The 21908-nt window shown below is 29.2% G+C and overlaps 1 protein-coding gene across 4 annotated transcripts; it reads left to right on the forward strand.

Annotated features, from left to right (window-relative positions):
- The first annotated feature begins 218 nt into the window (after positions 1-218).
- Positions 219-20269, forward strand: LOC128668710 (uncharacterized). Of its 4 annotated transcripts, none has more exons than XM_053742140.1 (8): positions 220-589; positions 2866-3076; positions 5926-6041; positions 8439-8543; positions 9364-9477; positions 14364-14822; positions 17244-17442; positions 20048-20269. In XM_053742140.1, exons 2-8 carry the CDS (start codon positions 2884-2886, stop codon positions 20176-20178), a joined length of 1317 nt encoding a protein of 438 aa, XP_053598115.1. In that variant the 5' UTR covers positions 220-589; positions 2866-2883; the 3' UTR covers positions 20179-20269. The 4 variants fall into 4 exon arrangements, with proteins under 4 accessions (XP_053598116.1, XP_053598115.1, XP_053598114.1 ...); XM_053742139.1 differs by having other exon boundaries at positions 502-589; positions 5926-6044; XM_053742141.1 differs by lacking the exon at positions 2866-3076 and having other exon boundaries at positions 219-589; positions 5926-6044.
- Positions 20270-21908: the final 1639 nt, after the last annotated feature.

The raw sequence follows: 21908 nt of genomic DNA on the forward strand, positions 1-21908 counted from the left end.
TTGTCAATTTGCGCTGTATGACTTCATACTGCAGTTAGACAACCGAACATCAAGTTGACGTACATTCGTTGTCAAATTAAAGCAACATCGTTGTCGTCGCACCATAGCGAACGCATCAACGTATCGATTACGATCTAGAATTATCTACTTTTCCTTATACACACACACATACAATCGAGACTATACATATGTGATATTAGTTCGTCAGTGTAGTACGGGTAGTATGTTAGTATCGTTTCTATGGCAACCTTTCTGGGTTTGAAGTGCCATCCATATTTTATATTTTACCACGTGAGAGCAGCGAGCCAAAGCATTGTAATCCGTGATCTATTGTCTCATTGTCTGCAGCATTGTGTTGTCCTTCAAAGCAAGTGTTAAAAAATTACTTTATTGTATGAAAATAAATACTGACAAGAAAGTGATAATTATTTATACTAATTATCTACCGTAAATTTGTGCTTCAGGGTATAAATTAATTATACTGAATTATTATATATTTATTGTATTTTTAATAATAATATACTGATTTCGATTATTGATGAAAGTAAACCGGTGATGTAAATCGCAAGTTTTGCAGATTAAGTGTAAGGTAAGTGATTTTTACTTGAATGTCTAGCCATAAATTATTGATATATTATTTTAAATAAATTTTGAAAAAATTACTTGGTTTTTATGGTTTTCGAGTGTTTTGTTTTTTATTATTAGCTGTGGGAGTTATTTATTTTTAATTATCGACATGTTGAAATGAAAAAACCGTGCATTTTAACAATCATTCCTAAAAATATTAAAATGAATATTTCAATATAAAGTTACTTATTTAGATATTTTTTATGAATTTTTAATTTATTTAAAAAATATTTATTCTTTCTTTTTACCGCAAACAACAAAAATGTTTATATTTTTTTGAATATTTTTATGAATAAAGTGAAATTACCTGAACTTAGGCTTTATAAAAATTAAAATAGTTCATTTTTCTGTAATAAATTGCTATACATATTTTTAATTAGTGTATTATAAATGTAATAACTGCTAAGATTTTTTGAATTACGATACTTGCGAAAATCTTGATCGTTAAACACTATATTTAACGAATATAAATTTGCTATAGTGCGAGCGAACTAGAAAGACAAACATGGTAAACAAAAGATCAACATAAATGAAATAGCATCGTGGACCGATTCCTTTGTCATGAATATCGGTGGTCTTTTTCGCTTATTTCTAATCCCACGAAATTTTACAATTTAACTTTTTCTAAGAAATCGAATCATAATAATGTTGCGCACTTATGTTGAAGATTTAGAGGTCAAATTAAGTATTTATGTATGAAGAAAAATATTTTAAAAAAATCCTCGTGTGAAAATTTTTTATATACCCTGCTGGGGTAAATATTCAAGCGTATAAGAAATTTTCTATTATAATTAAATTTTCATCTAAAACAATAAAAAGTGTCGAACAAACTTTTTATTTTATTTCGAGTCTTGTTTTTGAAAAAATGATTAAACTATAAAAATAAAAATTATTTTAATTTTTTTTATTTCTTTAATTGATTCAATCAATTTAATTTTTGTTAACAATTTTTGATAAATGAAAAAGTCCGATAGATATTTTTTTTGTATACATTAGGATGTCCGTTATTTACAAATTGCACCCTTTAGTTAACCATGATAGAAATTATTTATCTGTGACCCAAAAGTAATAAAAAAAATAAATAAGTTTATTTCAATACCCTTTAATCCTGCTTAAGTAAGGAGACTTTCCACTTTGGTACAATGGCAAAAAATTTTATTACTTGCTTAAAAATTAACGGACAGCTATAACTAATATATATTTTGGTAGAGAATTCACCGCTCTTCAAAAAAAGTGACTTATGTTTTTTTCATAAATTCAATTATTTAAAAGATATTGAAGGTCAAAGATTCATTTGTTTCGTAAAATTAGTTTTTTTGTTTAAAAATTTCATTACTTTCTAACACAAAAATATAATATTAATGACTATAAATTTTTTGTAGAAATTTTACCCCTCCACAATGAACATTTCTTGCGCTTTTTTCGCAAATTCAACTATTTAGGTAATATCGAATCTGAAAGCTTGATATATTTCAAAAATAATATTTTTCGTTTGAAAATCTGTTGATCCTGAGCAAAACGATACGTTTTTAGGCACTGAACATTTTTTTGTCATAAATTTACCGCTCTGCAAAAAAAATTATCATATGTTTTTTGAATAAACTCAACTACTTGAGAAATATTAAAGTTCTAAGTTAAAAAAGAAAACTTTTACTAACTAATTCAAAATTTCATTGTAATGATATAAAAAAGTCTGTATATTTTGAGCGCAAATAATGTCTCTAAAACGGGTAGATTTATTATAAAAACCGAGAAGACCTTTTTTGTAGAGCGGTCAATTTTTTGCAATATGTGTATTACTTATAGCTATACAATTATTTTTAAGTGAGTAATAAATATTTATTCATTTTTATTATGAAAATTATACAAAGCCGATGAGAAAAAAAAATAGCGATTATTAGAACATATCCAATATTGTTGTTATATAAATTATATTTAGTTGATATATTCTATATAATAATACACTCATGCCATAAATTGAAGGAATACAAAAATTTTTTTAATTTTTCAGTGATTTTAGCAGAAAAGAGTAAATAGCTGAAGTTCTAAAAAAATTGAATCAAAATGCGTCGAAAGTAAAGATTTCAAGCTACAAAATGTTTTTTTTTTATTTTTTGATACGATTTTTTTTCACGAAGTTAAAGCCTTGCGAAAATCACTAAAAAATTAAAAAAAATTTTCTGTTCCTTTAATTTATGGCACGAGTGTAAACTACAAATGTTTTCTTATTTATGACAGAATTTATTTATCGAGAAAATGAAAAAGTTTGCTCTAGTCTCGAGCTCTAAAGACGACTCAAATTATTATATTATTGAAACACGATTTATATATAAAGTTGGCTCTAACGGCGGCATAAAATTGATTCAAGAAGAGGACATACACGAAGACGATTTGTTTGTCCGAAAAATCGGGTTACACCTGAGTCATGTTTCAATCATCGACATTGATGGTAATTTTTTGTTTAATTGAATTGATCACTCTATTATAAACACGTAAGAATATCTGCTATTTTTCAAGTGAGCTTGTTTTACTTGGCTACGGAGTTAATAAAGAAAAAAGCTTAATCAAATGCCGTTTGACGTAGCCTAAATAATTAAACTCTTTTAGTTTAACGCAATAACAAAAACTTCATTAGTCGCTTAAAAATTAGCTTCCGATTATGGCTAATATACAACTTTCATAGGAAATTTACTACTCTTCAAAAAAGATCTGATAGAATTTATTTGCAAATCTAACCGTTCAAGAGATATCTAAGCTTAAGACGCGTTTTCATTTGTTTCTCTATTCGTACTCAACTGAATAAACAGTACTGCTTTTGTTGCACTTGTACAGTAAATGGAAACTTTGTCCAAGCTTTTCTCTTAAACAATTGGAAGTTATCAAAAAATTAAAGTGCACTTCGATAGTTCATACAGTAAAGCATTGGGTCTGTGTCTTCATTTTGCGTTTAGAGCTTTTATTTCAGAGAAAAGCTTGGACAACATTATCTGATAACCGTTCTTAAAATTGAATAAGTTTACAAAAGTATCTTTTTATTTCGAAAGACTTTTGTCTGCTACATAAAAAATAAATATACAGCCCCTTGCTATATTTATTGAAATATCGCCATAGTAATAAAAACAATTTAGGCAACAATTGGCCTTGAGCTCGAAAATACTCTTGGATGTCATTGTTTTCGTATGACCTTTTAAACTCAAACATATTATATTACATTACATCATGATTTATCCGAAAAATGACATAAAATGCTATTTTTTTTAACTCTTTATCGTCGATATCTTTTCAATTAATTGACAGATTCTGATGTTCAATGTAGCAATCGGCGCGATTTCTTGAGTTTTCGAGCTAAATAAATTTTGAAAATGATTAGTGCAATCGTTTTAAAGAAATTCGCGAAAAACCTTATCATTTCTTTCCCCGACAATATTTATCGAACAAATTAAACGATTCAGATTGTTGAGGTGGCAATTGGTGCGTTTAATGAGTTTTATAGCTGATTAGATTTTGAAACTTATCGATTCAATTTTTTTAAAGATATTCACACAAATACATATAGCCACGGTCTATATATTAGCGTGTCCATTTTTTCCCAAATGACATTTTTGTTTATTTGGCCACGATATAAATCATTTATTTGCGATCCAAAAATAATAAAAAAAAATTAAAAAATTTATTCTAATGCCGTTTAACTCTGTGTAAATAATGATACGTTCCCATTATAATACAGTGAGAAAAATTAAATTACTCGCTTAAAATTAAGTGTACAGGAATGACTAATACATATTTTTGTAGGAAATTTACCGCCCATCGAAAAAGGTCTCGTATGTTTGTTTAGTGAATCCAACCATTTGAAAGATATTGAAGGTCAAAGTTTGATTTCGTTCAAGAAATTGGCGTTTTTGTTTAGAATTTTATTACTCTCTAACACATAGACATAAAATTAAGCGCTATGAAATATAATGTAGGAAATTTATCGCTCTTCAAAAAAAGTTCCTTACACTGTTTTCGTAAATCCATGCTTTTAGGTAATATCGAAGGTCAAAGATGATAGATTTAAAAAAGAATATTTTTTGATTAAAATTGTATAACTCTTCAGCAAACTGATATATAATTGGACTTTTAACATTTCTTGTCAGAAATTTAGCGCTCTACAAAAAAGGTCTGTTAGATTTTTTTGATGAACTCAACCATTTAAGATAAATTTAAGCTCTAAGATGAAAGACAACTTTCACAAACTAGCTAAAAATTTCGCTCTTATAATACAAAAAATTCGTTTTATTTTAAAATTAAATATCTCTAAAACAGTTGAGTTTATTAAAAAAAATCAAAGTCCTTTTTTGTAGAGCGGTAAATTGCAAAAAAATAAAAAACCGTTAAAAGTCTAGCAATACATCTGTTTGCTGAAGAGTTATAGGATTTGAATCGAAAAACATTGTTTCTGAAATTCATCAATTTTAAGATTCGATATCACTTGAATGGTTGGCTTTAAGAAAAACGTGTAGAAAACCTTTTTGGAAGAACGATAAATTTCCTATAGGAAAGTTCATAGTGCTTAATTTTATATCTATGTGTTATAGAGAGTAATAAATTTTCGAACAAAAACGTCAACTTTTTTAAACAAATCAAAATTTGACCTTCAATATCTTTCAAATGGTTGGCTTCACGAAAAAAAACATAAGATACCTTTTTTGAAGAAAGATAAATTTCCTACTTAAATATGTATTAGTCATTGGTGTACACTTATTTTTAAGCGAGTAATAAAATTTTCGTCATCGTATTAAAATGGGAACGTATCATTACTTAGGGAGGGGGTTGAATTGCATTAAAATAAACTTTTATATTATTTTTGAATCACAAACAAATGATTTGTATCGTGGCCAAGTAAAAAAATCAACTTTGGGAAGTAACGGACACCCTACTATATACCTATATCTTAAAAGGCAATAAAATTTTTAACGAAAAAGACACATTTTTGAAACCAATTAACTTTAAGGCTTGGTAACTTTTCAATGGTTGGATTTACGAATATTTAGATGAGCAGTAAATTTTCTCCTAAAATGATGTATCGTTCATAACTGGACGCTAATTTTTGAGCGAGTGTTGATTTTTTTGTTATAGTTTTAAAGTGGAAAAGTTTAATAAGTTTGGTAAGGTTAAACAGCATTAGAAAAAACTCTTAATTTTTTTTTTTTTTTATAACAAATGAAAATTCATGGTATTAACTAATCGAGATGAAAAGACTGTAACTAAATATTCAATTCGGAAATATGTATTTTTAATTGAAGTTTTAATTTTTAGATGATCCCTATAAGTTGCGTAAAAATTACAGCAAGATAAGACGTATCAGGATGCAAAGACTTCCTCAATATAGTCCGAATATACCTCAAAAAAAAACAGTACGAGAGATTAAAAAGGTAGTACGTATAAATCATATCTTTCTTTAGTTTCGAAAAATTTTTGTACCATCATAATAAGACAGAAAATAATAATAATGATACAAAAGCAATTATAAATATTGATACAAATATCCCGAGTAAAAAAGTGTTATATAATTAAACACGATTACATAAAATGTATATGTAGTTATAGATAAAGAAAAGTCATGACCTTGAAGTTAGCCAACTCCCGCCATTTAAAAAATAAAAAATCTTATAACTTTAGAAAAAAAAATACATTTTCAAATTTTGAAAATAATGCCCGTGTAGTTTTTTCAATTTTTTAGACGAGTATTTTTTTAAAAGGATTAAAAAATAAAAACTCGAAATAAAATTTAAAATTAAATTTTAAGATGACTATTTTTTTGTTTAAAAATTTGGACAAATCCTATTACTTTTTGATTTTTATATACAATTTTTGGAAAACTTGACGAGCATTTTTTTTAATTTTCCGTTTATCGCAATTTTTAAATAAAAATCTTATAATTTAGAAAAAAACAAAAAATTTTTGAATTTTGAAAAAATATTCGTGTAGATTTTTTAATTTTCTAGATGTGTCTTTTTTGTAAAAAATCAGAAATGTCCGAATTCTTGTTTTATATAAAAATTCATAAATTTAAAATTAACTAAAAGGTAATTCTTTTATAAAATTTATAGTCGAAGGTTCCCGTATTTATGACTATGAGTGGGGGCCAGAGCCCATTTTGTGATAAGTCTGATAGTTTCGCTGAAAAAGTAAAAAGATCTCGAAATTTACCATAAATTAGAGTTGAAGCTTCAAAAATTTTAAAAACGAATAAGCTTGTAATTACTAATGAATTTATGAATTTTTTAAAAATAACAGTTCGAGTATTTTTGATCTTTCAAAAAAAAAAAAAAAAAAAAAACACACGTTTAGAAAATTCAAAAATCTACACGAATATTTTTTAAAAATTCATTTTTTTTTTTTTTTTTTTTTCGAATTACAAGATTGTTTATTTAAACATATTTGGTAACGGTAAAAAATAGTGATAAACGGAAAAATACTCGTCAAGACTTCGAAACAGTGTATATAAAAATCAAAAAGTAATGAGGTTTGTAAAAGTTTTTAAACAAAAAATAAGTAATCTTAAAGTTTAATTTCAAATTTTACCTTGAGTTTTCATTTTTTAAACTTTTTAAAAAAATACTCGTCTAGAAAATTAAATAATCAACTCGAGCATTTTTTTAAAATTTGAAAATTTTTTTTTCTAAAATTATAAGATTTTTTATTTTAAAAATGACGGGTGTCGACTAACTTCAGGATCATAAAAAGTGGGCCGATAGAATTATACACAGTCAACAATCATTCGTCAAGTTACCACTTACTCGTCAAGTTACAGTTACCACTTCATATCGTCAAGTTAACCGATCGTGTAAAACGATCGGTTAACACTAATTTATATGTTATTATAAAATAAACCGACTGTGAAAAAAAAAAACATTTATATATGTTCAAAGTAACACGTACGAGTAATGAAATTCTCGAAGATCTAACCTTTAACTTTTATACACTCATATGTTGTTTGGAACACTTAAATAATGTTGAATTTGGCATGCGCTTTTGTGTTAATGGGACACTTCATAAAAGTATATCTTACATCATTCGGTATATAGTTTAAATCAACGAAATGAATGTTAAAAATTCTTTCCTCAGCAGTAAAATAATAATAATCAAAATTACAATTTATATTTTATTATCATTGACTCGATCAATAAAACATTTAAAATTGTAACTGAAGCATTTATAATGTTTTAATTTCAATTGGAGAATTAACAAATAAAACTTAGCTCATTAATTAATTTGTTTACAACGAATTGAAGTTTCAATGCTTATTTAACTAGTTCAATCGAGCAAATTTCAGGTTAATGATTTGACAAACTGTGATGTATGTGAGAGTCATTCCTTTTATCTCATAGGGTGAATGCAATTTCGATTTCAACCCTCTGAATCTAAATTAATTTTTTATCTAACTTCATTGTCTGGTCAACTGTTTTTCTTTACAAATTTGAGACTTTTTAATTATATTTTACACGTCATAGTAATTGCTAGTTTTTATTAATGAGTATATAAATTGTATTTATATTATCATTCGTAATTTAAATATACGTCAATAGCTTCCGACAGCATTAACCTGATACTAGTTCGATTTGACTGGCATTAATCATTAATACTCCAAGTTTTGAGCATAAGTGATGGAAAATGTAATTAATAGTACGGGATGAAACATTTATGCAGAGACAGGTGGTGTCAGTTCTCGCCTTTGGATCGGGCAGAAAACTTCACCCTAGTCTACATTTTTATTATTTCATCTTTTGTGATTCTACTGAATATACTATTGACATTGAATTTACCAGAATGCAGAACCGAATGCTTCGAGAGCCACTATTGAACAAACGGTGGAAGATGTGTTGCCACCATCAATACTTCCGGATTCTGGAACCAAAACTCGAATGGATAAAGTAAGTTATATTAATATTCTAGTTTGAATTTTGAGTGCTAAAGCGTGCGCATGGAATTAATCATATTAATGTAGCACTTTTGATTTGGCTTTGTTTTATTGCCTAATCCAAACATTAAAAAAAAAGCATATCTACTTAATTTTATATAAATTCAAATTTTTTATTCGTTCATTTCTTTAATAAAACATTTGAAGTAATAACAAGCATTTAAAATGTTTGAATTTCAATTGACGAATTAACAAATAAAACTTAACGCATTAATCTATTTGTTTATAACAACTTGAAGTTTCAATGCTTATTTAACTAGTTTAATCGAGCAAATTTCCGGTTAATGATTTGACAACCTGCGATGTATGTGAGAGTCATTCTTTTTATCTCTTGAGATGAATGCAATTTTGATTTCAGCCCTCTGGAGCTAAATTAATTTTATATCTAACTCCATCGGTTGGTCAACTGTTTTTCTTTACAAATTGGAGACTTTATAATTATATTTTACACGTCATAATAATTGCTAATTTTTATTAATGTGTATATAAATTGTATTTAGATTATCATTCGTAATTTAAATATACGTCAATAGCTTCCGACAGCATTAACCTGATACTAGTTCGATTTGACTGGCATTAATTATTAATACTCCAAGTTTTGAATATAAGTGATGGAAAATGTAATTAATGGTACGGAGTGAAATATTAATTCAGGGACGGGTGATATCAGTTCTTGCCTTTGAATCGGGCAGACAACTTCACCCCGGTCTGCATTTATATTGTTTTATCTATTTTGATTTAATTAAATGTACTATTAACATCAAATATTTCAGAATACAGAACCGAATGCTTCGAAAGCCGCTATTGAAGAATCTGCACAATACTACCTAAATATGTTGCCACCATCACCGATTGCGAATCCTAGTAATGAAACTGAAATAGATGAGGTGAGTTTTTTTTAATAATCTAGTGTGAATTTTGAGTGCCGAGGCGTGCGCGTGGCATAAATCATTTCAATGTTGTACTTGGGATTTATCAACGTAAGAGCTCGTGTTGCATATGTTATTTCAATACATTTTGTCGTGAAAATTCCGAACATCTCATTCTTCTCGATTGTCTCAACCAATGAAGTAATAAAAAAAAGACTTCATGTAAATTGCATTTCTTCTGTAATATCCCAGCAATCGGGATCGCATTGAATCGCATTCAGTTTTCTATCCGATTCAATTGGATTCAATCCTATTTTTGGAATGGCTGTCTTATCAATCCGTATCAATGCAATTCAATGCGGCACGTTGAAATAGGTTACGTAGGAAAATGTTTTTACCAATTAACCCGAAATTCTTGATTACCGATAGCCGAAAATTAAAAATTTTAATACGATTATCTATGACTCTAAAATAATTAAGAGAAAAAAATTTATTTAATACACAGTGTAAATAGAAAACATCTAGTAAAATTATAGCTTTTGCAATCATTTTAATGATATCAAATTTTTTTAGTAAAATAATCCACTAAGAAACAAAAATTGAATCACTGTGAAAGTAATTGAGTTTAATAGCATGCATTTATTTATTTAAAAAAATACAAACTATTAAACTTTGTTAAAATATTAACATTAAAAATGTCCGATAGACAAAGCAAACTAATTTGAAACGAATTTCATTAGCATAAAATTATATAAAAAGAGAATTATTTCAAGTAGAATGATGATTTTTTGGAATGAATACTAGCAAACGTATTATACACTTGTCCCAAAAATTAAGGGATAGAAAAAAAAATTGGAAATTTTTGGGTGATTTTCAACATGCTGTACTTCAGTAAACAATGGTCGTAGATAAAAAAAAAAAAAAAAGCGAATTTTAGCCTCAATTTTATAATTTTCGGATCAGGACCTCAAATTTTTTTATCATGCAGAGTTACGGAGTAATCGTAAGAAAACCAAAAAAAGAAAAAATTTTTTTCAAAATTTTTGCTCGTCTTTCAACAAGTCTATGGGCTTTAATAAATTCTTTTCGATAATTTGAGTTCTATGACTCGTTTAGGAAATTTTATGCCCTTTAATTTGGCGGCCTCAAAAAGTCTGTACGACGATTTAGCGCCGAGTTATCATTGATCAAAGCAAAAGAGTCCATTTGGGCTTTGATAATCAATAACTCCGGACGTATTGGTCGTACAGAGAATGAAAGTAGGGTTTTGAAAACTGAAAAACATTCTCTGTAAGACGATATTAATGGCTTCTGATAGACAAATGTTTTTTGAAGCAATAATGTTTACTAAAAAACAAGTCGAAATTCGCATATTTCAGGATATTCGGCAATCTTGCTATAAGTTTGGATATAACGGATAGGAAAGAATATCATCGTTTTTTTTTCAATTTCCAAGTGTCCTGAAAAAACCCAGAAAATTTCAAAGTGCTGCGATTTTTCTTTTTAAATGTCCTGAAACTTTAAATTTATCAATTTTTTTCTAAAAATCACCATAACTTGTAGTTTCTCGGTTTTTGTTCATTTTTTCGATTCCAAAATTTTGTTTTTGACTAATAATCTTGTTTTCTTTGATCGATAACCAATCTTCTCGATTCTAATGGAATATTCTCTAATCTAATATTTTTTTCTAATTTACCGCAAAAAAACCGTTGAATTGACGATATAATTTAATTTTATAAAATTTAGATGATAACAGTTATTATTTTTCATTCTATGAAAAGCTTTTCCTTTCAATAAATGACCGCGATAATTAAATAGTAATTCGATTTGATATTTTATTTCAATTATTACTACTTTAATGGCTTATGATACACAGAAATCTTAGTTGCTTATTCAGTTTGACCTCTAAGCTGCATGATCTACAGGGCCTTAAAAATCCTATACGATTCAATACTTTCCAACGCGATACACTGGGTTTCAAAAATAGTATTGAATCGCATTGCCTTCCAATGCGATTCCGATTGCTGGGATAACACTCGACTACCTTACGTAGTTCCTAATTTAAGTACATGCTGAAGTTTAAGTATATTCAAGATGAAAAAAAAATTTTTAACCGACTTTTAGTCAACTGAAATGAGCTCCATTGATTTTATATAATATTTCTGTGGACAAAAAAGTACACTACTAGCAAGAAGTGACTCATAAACAATTTTAGCATAGTTTTAAGTTTTTTAATTTAGACAATTTTTAAAGAAAGTTGATGAAGGAAATATCACTTAGGTATCAGCTAGCCTGTACTCGTGTGACCACGATACATTTCGAAGAAGTGGACGAATCACTTTGACCGATATCATACTGCCAAAAAAAAAAATTTACGTGAATTGAACAGGTAAAACTTTTGTAGCTTGTAAAGTTATACATGGAAAGATTGGAACCCGACTGGTTACTATTCTGCTTTCAACTCAGTACGGTGGTGGAAAAAAATACCTAATTGTGGTGCAGCACCACACTGATTACTGTGCGGGATCTGACTGAGTCGTGTGCGCGTATCACTCGAAAAAAGGGTAAGACCCCGTACTGAAAAATTTTTTGATTTAGAAATCTTACACTAAAAGACAGTCGTAGATTAATGTAGGAGGATAGTTTTTTAAGTTCCTGCTTAAAATTCAGTTATTTTATCAGTTTAAAAAGAATGTAGTTATGTAATATATATTAGACTGGGCAAAAAAAATCGACTATTTTTTTTTCTTTCGATACTGCGAAAATACACGGGAAAAAAAATATTGTTCTTCGAACGATCTAAAGTATAGCTACTCGTAGATTGTTACCACAACGATACGTATACTTATGGTAAAAATATCTTATCGTTCCTGTAACTATCTATTGGATAGCTGTGAGCCCTACACGACTTTCTGTAATCGTCATCTCACACGCCGGCGTCTAACTTAATTAAACATCCATTTTGGCGCCTTTTTTCAAATGTAACAATTCGAGTTCATTTTTTTAAAAATTTGTTAACTATCAATAACCTTACTGATTATTTACGTAATGATCAATCTAATAAAACTACTATATATTTCAATTGTGAAAAATATGTAAAAATCAAACAGCGGTTGAGGCAGCCGTTTGGCACGCGCGTGGCTCGGGCGATCACCGAAGTTAAGTAGCATCGAGCATGATCACTACTTGGCTGGGTGACCGTTTAGCCACACGTCGGGTTCGAACGAAGGTCTCTGATCGCTAGGCGCGGGATGAAGATCCAGTGATCGGTAAAATGGGAATTTTATCGATCACTGGAGCTTCACCCAAACCGAACTGTACTGGCTAGGTTTTCTCTGTGGTTTCCCTAGCCACTGCACCTCCATTGCACAAGGGAGGTTGCAGGGTATCACCGTAATGATGCAGCACAGTATAAGCACAAGTCGGGCCACAGCCGCACAAACGAAAGGCAGAGGAGGAGAAGTAAAGCAGTTTGCGATATAAAGGCAAAAAGTGTAAAAGGCCGTAATTGCGGCTATACACTAGAAAACATAATAATAAAATAATAAAAATGTAAAAATCAATTTAATTAGTTGAATTTATATTATATATATATACATATATATATATGTATATATAACCTCAAGAATTGAAAGATATATTCATATTTATATTTGAAATTTATTCAGACTGCAAATAATATATTAGTTTCATAAATTATTTTATTTAATCAAAATTATTTATGTAAGATAGGGCTCAGAAGATACGGTATAGGTCTCAGAGCTATCTACCGCATTGTTGTCAGAACGATACTGTAGATCGTTGCAGTAACAATTTAGTAGGTAACTATTACGTATTGTTACTGTAACTATACAGTATACTTCTCAGAACAATATTTTTTTCTCCGTGTATTGTTCCTGATGACCAAAAAAAATTATTGTGCAAGTTTGAGCCTTTAATATTGATATCAAGAAGTGTACCGTTACGACTATTCGTTTTTTAAAAGTAATTTCATTTTTTACCCAAAACTCGTAAGTCATCTATCTAAAAAATTTGAGCAATGTATATTCTTGAAGGAAATTAAATGTCCTACAATAAATCTCTCTTAGTAAATTGACGTAAAACGAACCGTTTCCTTGTAACCGTGCTTTAAATATTGATTTATTTTTTAAATTCTTTGCTTCTATTTTGAATTTTTGTAACTACTAGAAATATTGGAATTTTTTCTTGTCAAGATACATGTTTTTGAAAGAAATTTAATACTCTACGAAAAAGGTCTTATAACATTTTTTGCTAAATTTACTCTTTCAAAAGTTATTCAAGGTTAAAGTTGAGACAAAACGACTTGAATAAAGAAATCCATTTTGAGCTTTGTTATATAACAAAGAAATTGACTTTAAGCTTATGAAACCTGTCCAATCGGAACGTCTTGTCATCAATGTTTCTAATGAAAAGCACTACTTTTCCGCTTCGTATTTGGGGTGTGGAATGAAACCGTTATCAAACTTTTGTATTACAATTTATGAACTGAAAGTAAAGCAATATTTAGCTATTAAAAAAAAAAAAAGTTGAAACATTCTCTAGCAGACGAGTTGACGTATTTAAAATCGGTTTAATTTGAGTTTAAGTTCGAGCTTAGTTTAAATATCATACACTCCAAGCTTTGAAATCCGTTGATAAGTGGTTTCATTTTTGTTTAGTCAAAGTACAAAATAAAACTAGTTTATATGTTGTATCTGTTTGTAAATGTCATATTTATTCATTTTCAAGCTGGTTTATTCTCTGTTCAGTTTAGTTTGAATTTAATATAGGTTTATTCTCAATATTTTTATTTTTAAAAATTTTTAAAAAACGGTTGGATAATTCAAAACTTAACCTTCTTTTACTAAATTTCGAACTTAATAAAATTATTTTATTAATAACAGGAAAATGAAACAACTGTCACCATGGAACCATCAATTAATAACACCTCAAACCCAGAGCAACTTCGTCAAGCCTTAGCAGATGTTACAAATAACACAGAAAATTCAAATAATCGGTCACAAATCCGTAGTGATGAAACCTTATCAAACTCAAGTAGTACACTTTCACGAAGATCATTGAATTCACAAACAACACGAGTCAACTCTCAAAGCAATCCTCGTTCATCACATCATCCCTTCACACGCCGTACATTCATACCACGTTTACAACTCTCACACAAAAAGCAAACTCCTTGCAAACCTGGCTTATATCGACAACTGCAAAGATTAGAAACAAAAGTAGATAAATTGGCTGATATCGTTAAAACAATAACAAATGAAAACTTTACAGTCTTGAATACAAATGTAAGAAGACGTTATCCAAAGTTGAGAGAATCTACGGTGGTGGTAAATAATAAAGAGGTAAATTTACAGCTTATTTATATTATTTTCAGCAACTTGTTGTAAGAAAGCACGTCTTTGATTCGTTAAAGAAGATACTACCAAGAATATTTATAACACACAATGTTCTCATCTTTCGCGAAAGAAATTAAAACCTTATACTTTTTACATCTATGGAAAATTATATTTTATAAATTACTTGTGCTCTATCTGAGCGATCTAACAGAAATATCCAATCAACAGCTGTCTGAAGTTAACAACGACGGAAAGTCGCAGACTGTAAGATTCAATTGAATTAATCTTAATATACACGGAGAGAAAAACATGGGAATTTTTCCCATCTTGCTTAGGAAAATTTCCTATGTTGACATAGCAAATTTTGCTTTATCAACATGGGAAATTTTACTAAAAGAAAAAGGTGAATATTACCATATTTTATAGGAATTTAACCCACATATTATAGGAATATCTTCCATATTACCATTGGAAAAATTTCCATGTAGGCATGGTTAAAATTCCCTTTTTAACATTGCTGACTTCCTATATTGACATAGATATTGTTACTATGTCAGCACTGGAATTTTTCCTATCTTGACAAAGAAAAAATTCCTCTGTTAGCATAGTAAATATTCCCATGTTGATAAAGTAAAAATATCCATGTTGGCTTGGGAAAAATTTTCATGTCAACATAGAAAGAATTGCTAGGTTTCACGAGAAAAGTTCACAAGAAGCTAAAACCAACAAAATACCAAATATTTTGATCATTATTATCACTTAGGCGTTAAAGCGATAAAATAGAGATATGAGAAGGTTTTAACGTATACAAAAATAGAATTTCAAAGTTTTCGAAAAAATTTTGTGTAATTTAATTAAAAATTTTTGTAGCGACTACCAATGAACAAATATTTTTATAAATTCGGTGAATATAAACGAGTACGTAATAATCAATTACGTCGTGTTACTGAAAGTACATAATCGTCAATTCAATTATTTTGATTTAGTTCATAAATTACGTAGAAAACGTCAGTTTACATACACTGTAAAAAATAATTGAGGTAAGTCCAAGCGATGTAGGTGTTAAAATTTCCGGTGTTAAGTTTCAACACCGAAAGCGGTGTTCAACTAACACCGCCGGTAAATATTCTTGACCAGCGTTAAAATATTTTATTTTGGAAATATTTTTACTCACTCGATCGCTACAGTTAAACAGTGCACGGGGTGTGTGTGTGTGTGTGTGTGTGTGTGTGTGTGTGTGTGTGTGTGTGTGTGTGTTTAAGTGTGTATATGTACGTGAATGCGAATATGTGTGTGTTTGTGCATGAGTTTGACTGTGTGTGAATGTGTATTTGATCATGTGTACATGTTTGTTTATACGCGTATGTGTGCTGGTTTGTTTGAGTACGTGTATGGGTGTGTGCGTGTTTGTGCTCACGTGTGCAAGTGCGTGTGCGCGCACACATGTGTTCTTTTTTAGCACTGCTCTTTTTACAGTGTACATAGTAATTTCTACTCTGTTGACATGGGAATTATTTCTACCTTAACATCGGAAATTTTCCCATCTTGACATTGAAGAATTTCCAATGTCATTAAAGGCATTCCGGCAATGTCTACATGTGAATTTTTCCCATGTTAACATAGGGAAAATTAACATTATCAATATAGGAATGATTCCTATGTAACAAAGCAAAATGTACCATGTGACACAGGTACAATTTACGTGTTGTCATAGTAAAATTTACAATGCCAACAAAGGAATTTTCCCCAAGCAAAACTAAAAAAATTCCCAATTTTTTTCTCTCCGTGTATAATTTATTATAATATAAACCTAACTGAAGACTCTACATGTATTCGTTGAATATACTGTTGTGTTAGAAGTCATTTCAGTATGCACGGGGTAGTATTCTTTGTAATTAAAAAAAGATATCTTTCCTTACAAAAAAAGCTAATTTGAAATTAATGCCATGGCAAACTACGACGTATGCTAAAATTGGGAATTAAATAAATTAGTGGCATAAAAGCAGTTGCTGAATGTTTAATTAAACCGTATCAGCATCTCAATTTTTTTTTTTTACAAATTTCCAGCTTCTCAATTTTATTTAAAATGTCAAAATATCTGCTAGTTTTTAATTATAAGTAAATATATTTTATTCTAATTGGAATTCGTAATTTAAACATACGTCAACGGTTTCCCACAATATTAATGTGATATTGGTTTGATTCGACTGGTCTCAAACATTGAAATTTAAAGTTTTGAGCATAAGTGATGAAAAATGTAATGAGTGACATGGGATGAAACATTCATGAAAGCACGGGTGATATCATCTCTCAGGTTCATATCGGGCAGACAAACACCTTCTCATGCACTTCCATTGTTTCATCTCTTGCGACTCAATGTACTATTCATGATCAACAATCTATTGTATTTTTTTTAATTTCATTTAGATGTATGTCATTGATGGTACACATATTTCGGCCGAAGATTACGCCAAATTAGTTCAGGCACCAACTATGCGGAAACGAGTGAATCGAATCATAAATATTTTGTGGGAACCTGAAAAGCTCGTGAAAATGTACATGAAACCAGATGTTAAAGATCCTTTAAAAATTGTGGTGACACCGGAAGAAAAAAAAAAAGTTAGAGGTATGAAAAAACTTTTTATAAACTCATTTTTTTAAGCTCTTTTGCGCTTGAAAACTGTGTAAAGTTCGGGGTCTAGCCTGCAAGGTCAATCGGCTTTAAAATTTAGTAATAAGTATTTAATTGAGTAACTGAGAATTAGGAGGGCACTTTTTTATCAATTGAAATAAAAATTAATTTTTTTTTTTTAAATAGAAATATTAAATACTTTGTAGCTATATATTTTGTTTCATTTATTACTGACTAAAGTCTTGCATGAACCTCTTGATTATATTTGATAACATTTTTACGATCTTCGTTATCACTTCAGAAAAAAATTTGTTGTTAATATCTTCGTAATACAGTTAATATAATTTCCAAAATCCAAGTATCGAACTTTTCTACTAGAAAAATAAAACTATTTATACCTTCAACACCCATGAAACAATCCTGCAAACTTTCAGAAACGTGAAATTACAATAAATGATTTCTGCGCTTAAATTTTCTTTAATTTCCAATGCAGTTATTTGTAGGAAATTGAATGCTGTACAAAGAGTATTTTATCATTTTTCGATAAATCCTCAAAATTTAACTTTCACCATATTTTAAGATACCCTATCGATTTTTCATTGCTCATAAAAAAAAAAATAGTCCCCTAATTTGAAACAGTCAAATACATATATTTAGGGTGCGCCAAAAAGAAAGAACTATTTTTTTTTTATTAAGTTACCGTGAAAATGTTGTTAAAGATGATGAACAGAAAATTCTGGTAAAGTTTGAGCTCTTAATATTAATATTAAGAGGTGGCGCTTCGTGATTTTTTATTTTCTATTTAAAAAACATTGGAAAAAATAATTTTTTAGTTTGGAATTTTTCACCTTGGCAACGGCTTATTATATAAATAAGCCCAGCATACATTTGTGTAGGGAATTTAACGCTGTATAAAAAAAACTCTCCTATCTTTTTTCAAAAAATCCATCTTTTCAAAAATTATTCGAGCTCAAAGTCAAGTTAGAATAAAATTCGAGAACTTTTTACTTTTCCGTCGAAACTATCGGACTTATCAAAAAATGTCATATAATTTTTTTTTGTAGATAGTTTAATTAACTAAAAATTATTTCTGATAAGTTTTTTTGAAATACCTTTTTTTCTTAGTTATTTAAATTATAATGCCAATCTCCTGAAAAATAGTGTTCTGTTCGACTTTAAGAACTTGGCATTGAAATGAAAATAACTAGAAAACAATGCAGAATTTGAAAAAAATTTCTCAACGATAATTTGAAGGAAATAAAATTTTCTACAAAAAAGATTAAATGATATTTTTTGATAAGTCCGATAGTTTCGCCAAAAAAGTAAAAAGATCTCGAAATTTACTTTAACTCGACTTTGAGCTCCAATAACTTTTGAACAGATGGATTTTTCAAATAAAAGATAGGAGAGTTTTTTTTATACAGCGTTAAATTCCCTACAAAAATGTATGCTGGGCTTATTTATACAATAAGCCGTTGCCAAGGTGAAAAATTCCAAACAAAAAAATGATTTTTTCCAATGTTTTTTAAATAGAAAATAAATAATCACGAAGCGCCACCTCTTAATATTAATATGGAGAGCTCAAACTTTACCAGAATTTTCTGTTTATCATCTTTAACATCATTTTCACGGTAACTAAAGAAAAAAAAAATTAGTTCTTTTTTTTTGGCCCATCCAAAATATATATATTAGGGTGTCCCAAAAAAAATTGAAATATAAAAAAAAAAATCCTCACCAAATTTCAGCCAGATATCTTTAAAATTAAGCTATTACAGAGGGAGTCCTCTTTTCCGTTTAAAATACCCGCGAAAATTTTTAATTTTAGTTTTTCGTTATTAAGACTATGAAATTTTTTTTTTTTTAAATTCCGACTAGAATAATTTTGCAGGAAATTAAATTTTATACGAAAAAAGTGCCAATGCATTATGTACGTTAAACGAACTGGGAAAAAGAAAATTAAATCTCCTACAAAATCGTGCCTGTCAAAATTAAAATAAAAATATTTGTTGATGGAATAAAAATGAAAAATAATTTTAAAAAATTTAACACTGAGAAAACTAAATTTTTGTTGACCTTTGAATCCCCGTAACTCTTACCCAGTTCGCTTGACGTACATAATGCAGCAACACTTTTTTGTAGAGAATTTAATTTCCAACAAAATTATGCTCGATGAAATTTCAAAAAAAATCTTTTTCATAGTTTTAATAACGAAAAACTGATATTAAAAATTTTCGCGGTTATTTTAAATCAGAAAGTGGACCTCTCTTCTGTGATAGATCAATTTTAAAGATATCTGGCTAAAATTTGGTGAGGATTTTTTTTTATAATATAAAGTATCTTTTGAGTCCATAAGACGTTAAAAAAAAAAATTTTTTTTTTTTTGAGACACTAATATCTATGAATATACGTATCCATACGTACATGCATAAACTTTTCGACTGATAGCGTTTTTGAAGATTTCTCGTCAAAATAAAACAAACTACAGCGAAACTCCTTGAAAATCTTGACATCAGACCTGCAATAGCTGTATTTAAAAAAAAAATTTATATATATTAAATAAACGAAATAAACCTAAAAATGGTATATTTACTTGTTGCAGATTTGTCTCTCTATATTCAAAAAAAGCGAGAGTTAAACATTGCCAAAAATGGCAATGATGATATAGAAAGATTTTTGGACAAGTGGATGGGAGAATATTTTAAAGAGTGTCGCCGTCAAGCAAAGAAGTAGTAGATAATGTTTTTCATAACTCAGTTTAAAATATATTGCATTTAAGTTAAAGTAATTGTTTAATTAAATAAATGTGACATCTAAATAATAATTATTTGTTGTTTTGTATCTGTGTATTGAAACCCTTATGTCATCACGGAATCGTCTACATTCTGATCGGATCTTAATTTTCACTATTTATTCTATAGGCGACTATCTTGATTACGTTTAAAGATGGATCGAATTGGTCGTTTAGTTTAAAAGTTACTCTATTCAAATTAATGTAACTTACAAACTAAAAACTTACAAATTTCTATTTCAATCGTTTTTATGTATTTTCGTCCAAAAACATTAGTTTTACGAGGCGACATTGTGAACCAAAATTGAAAAATCGCTTGTTAATTTATTATTTCCGATTCCTTGAATTCTGAAAGTTTTATGCACAGTGTAATTTTTTTGATTTCAAACACGGCAGATGTAGTGTGTAGCCACTGTGGGCATACCGTGTTTACATGGTGAATACTCCGTGTAAACACGGTGGATGCAGTTTGTAGTTACCGTAGATACACCGCGAAAACACGGTGGATACCTCGTGTAAACACGGTGGATGAAATGTGTAGTCCCCGTCGACACACCGCGAAAACACGGCAAATACACTGTGAAAACACCGTGGATACCTCGTGTAGTCCTCGTCGACACACCGCGAGAATAGGGTAAATACACTGTGAAAACACGATGGATACCTCGTGTAAACACGGTGGATACCTCGTGTAGTCCTCGTCGACACACCGCGAAAACACGGTAAATACACCGTGAAAACACGGTGGATACCTCGTGTAAACACGGTGGATGAAATGTGTAGTCCCCGTTGACACACCGTGAAAACACGGCAAATACACTATGAAAACACCGTGGATACCTCGTGTAAACACGGTGGGTATAGTGTGTAGTCAACAAAGTCACACCGTGAAAACACCGTGGATACCTCGTGTCAACACGGTGAATACCCGGTGTGAGAATGGAACAAATCCACGATGTTTACACGGTGAAAACACCGTGTAAACACCGTGGATTTTCGGGTGTTTCCACCATGTAAACCTCAGTGTTTCCACCGTGATCCAAAACTGCGAGGGAATAAATATTTTTCTTAACCTAAGTATCTTACTTACTTGAACCAACTAAATAAAAATATTTAGTTCAAGAAAATTTAATACTTAATTAAAGAACTATGATGTTTTGAAAAAATAAACGATACGAACACGAACTAAAAATAAAAACAGTTGATTTAAAAAATTTTAACTCTTGGTTTGAGTATATTGTACTTTCTTTGACTAATCACACGGAAAATCTCAAACCAAGATTATTAGAGTCTCAAGCCAAGGAAATTTTGTCTTGGATTCACGCATAGGTGCTCCCTCCTTCACACTCTAAGGAATGAATACTCCTTACTCTCTCTTTCTTACACTAGCGCAGCAAATGGATTTTTAGTCCACATTTTTATTTTAAATGATTTAAAAAATAAATAACTAAATTATATTATTATAATAAACTAATTAATCAATGTAATTAAAAAATATTGAATAATTTCTTAATTTTTTTTGTAACTAAATTTGTTTTTATTAAAAACTTTTTTATTTTTATGTCGAAATTCATTTATGGATGATTCATATGATCCGTTTAGTATTGTAACAATCGGTACACCTGAGTCACCACTCAACTGAACCTTAAAATCAGTAATTTTTTTCGTTAAT

The sequence above is a fragment of the Microplitis demolitor genome, chromosome 10 (assembly GCF_026212275.2).
Source record: "Microplitis demolitor isolate Queensland-Clemson2020A chromosome 10, iyMicDemo2.1a, whole genome shotgun sequence".
In the NCBI taxonomy this organism is placed as follows: Eukaryota; Metazoa; Arthropoda; class Insecta; order Hymenoptera; family Braconidae; genus Microplitis; species Microplitis demolitor.

Excerpts from the sequence above, each read along its gene's own strand:
- LOC128668710 (XM_053742139.1), top strand. The coding sequence starts at position 2,884 with ATGAAAAAGTTTGCTCTAGTCTCGAGCTCTAAAGACGACTCAAATTAT. Across the intron at positions 3,077-5,925 it reads TTCAATCATCGACATTGATG|ATGATCCCTATAAGTTGCGT; the intron begins GTAATTTTTTGT and ends TTTAATTTTTAG. Across the intron at positions 9,478-14,363 it reads ATGAAACTGAAATAGATGAG|GAAAATGAAACAACTGTCAC; the intron begins GTGAGTTTTTTT and ends TATTAATAACAG.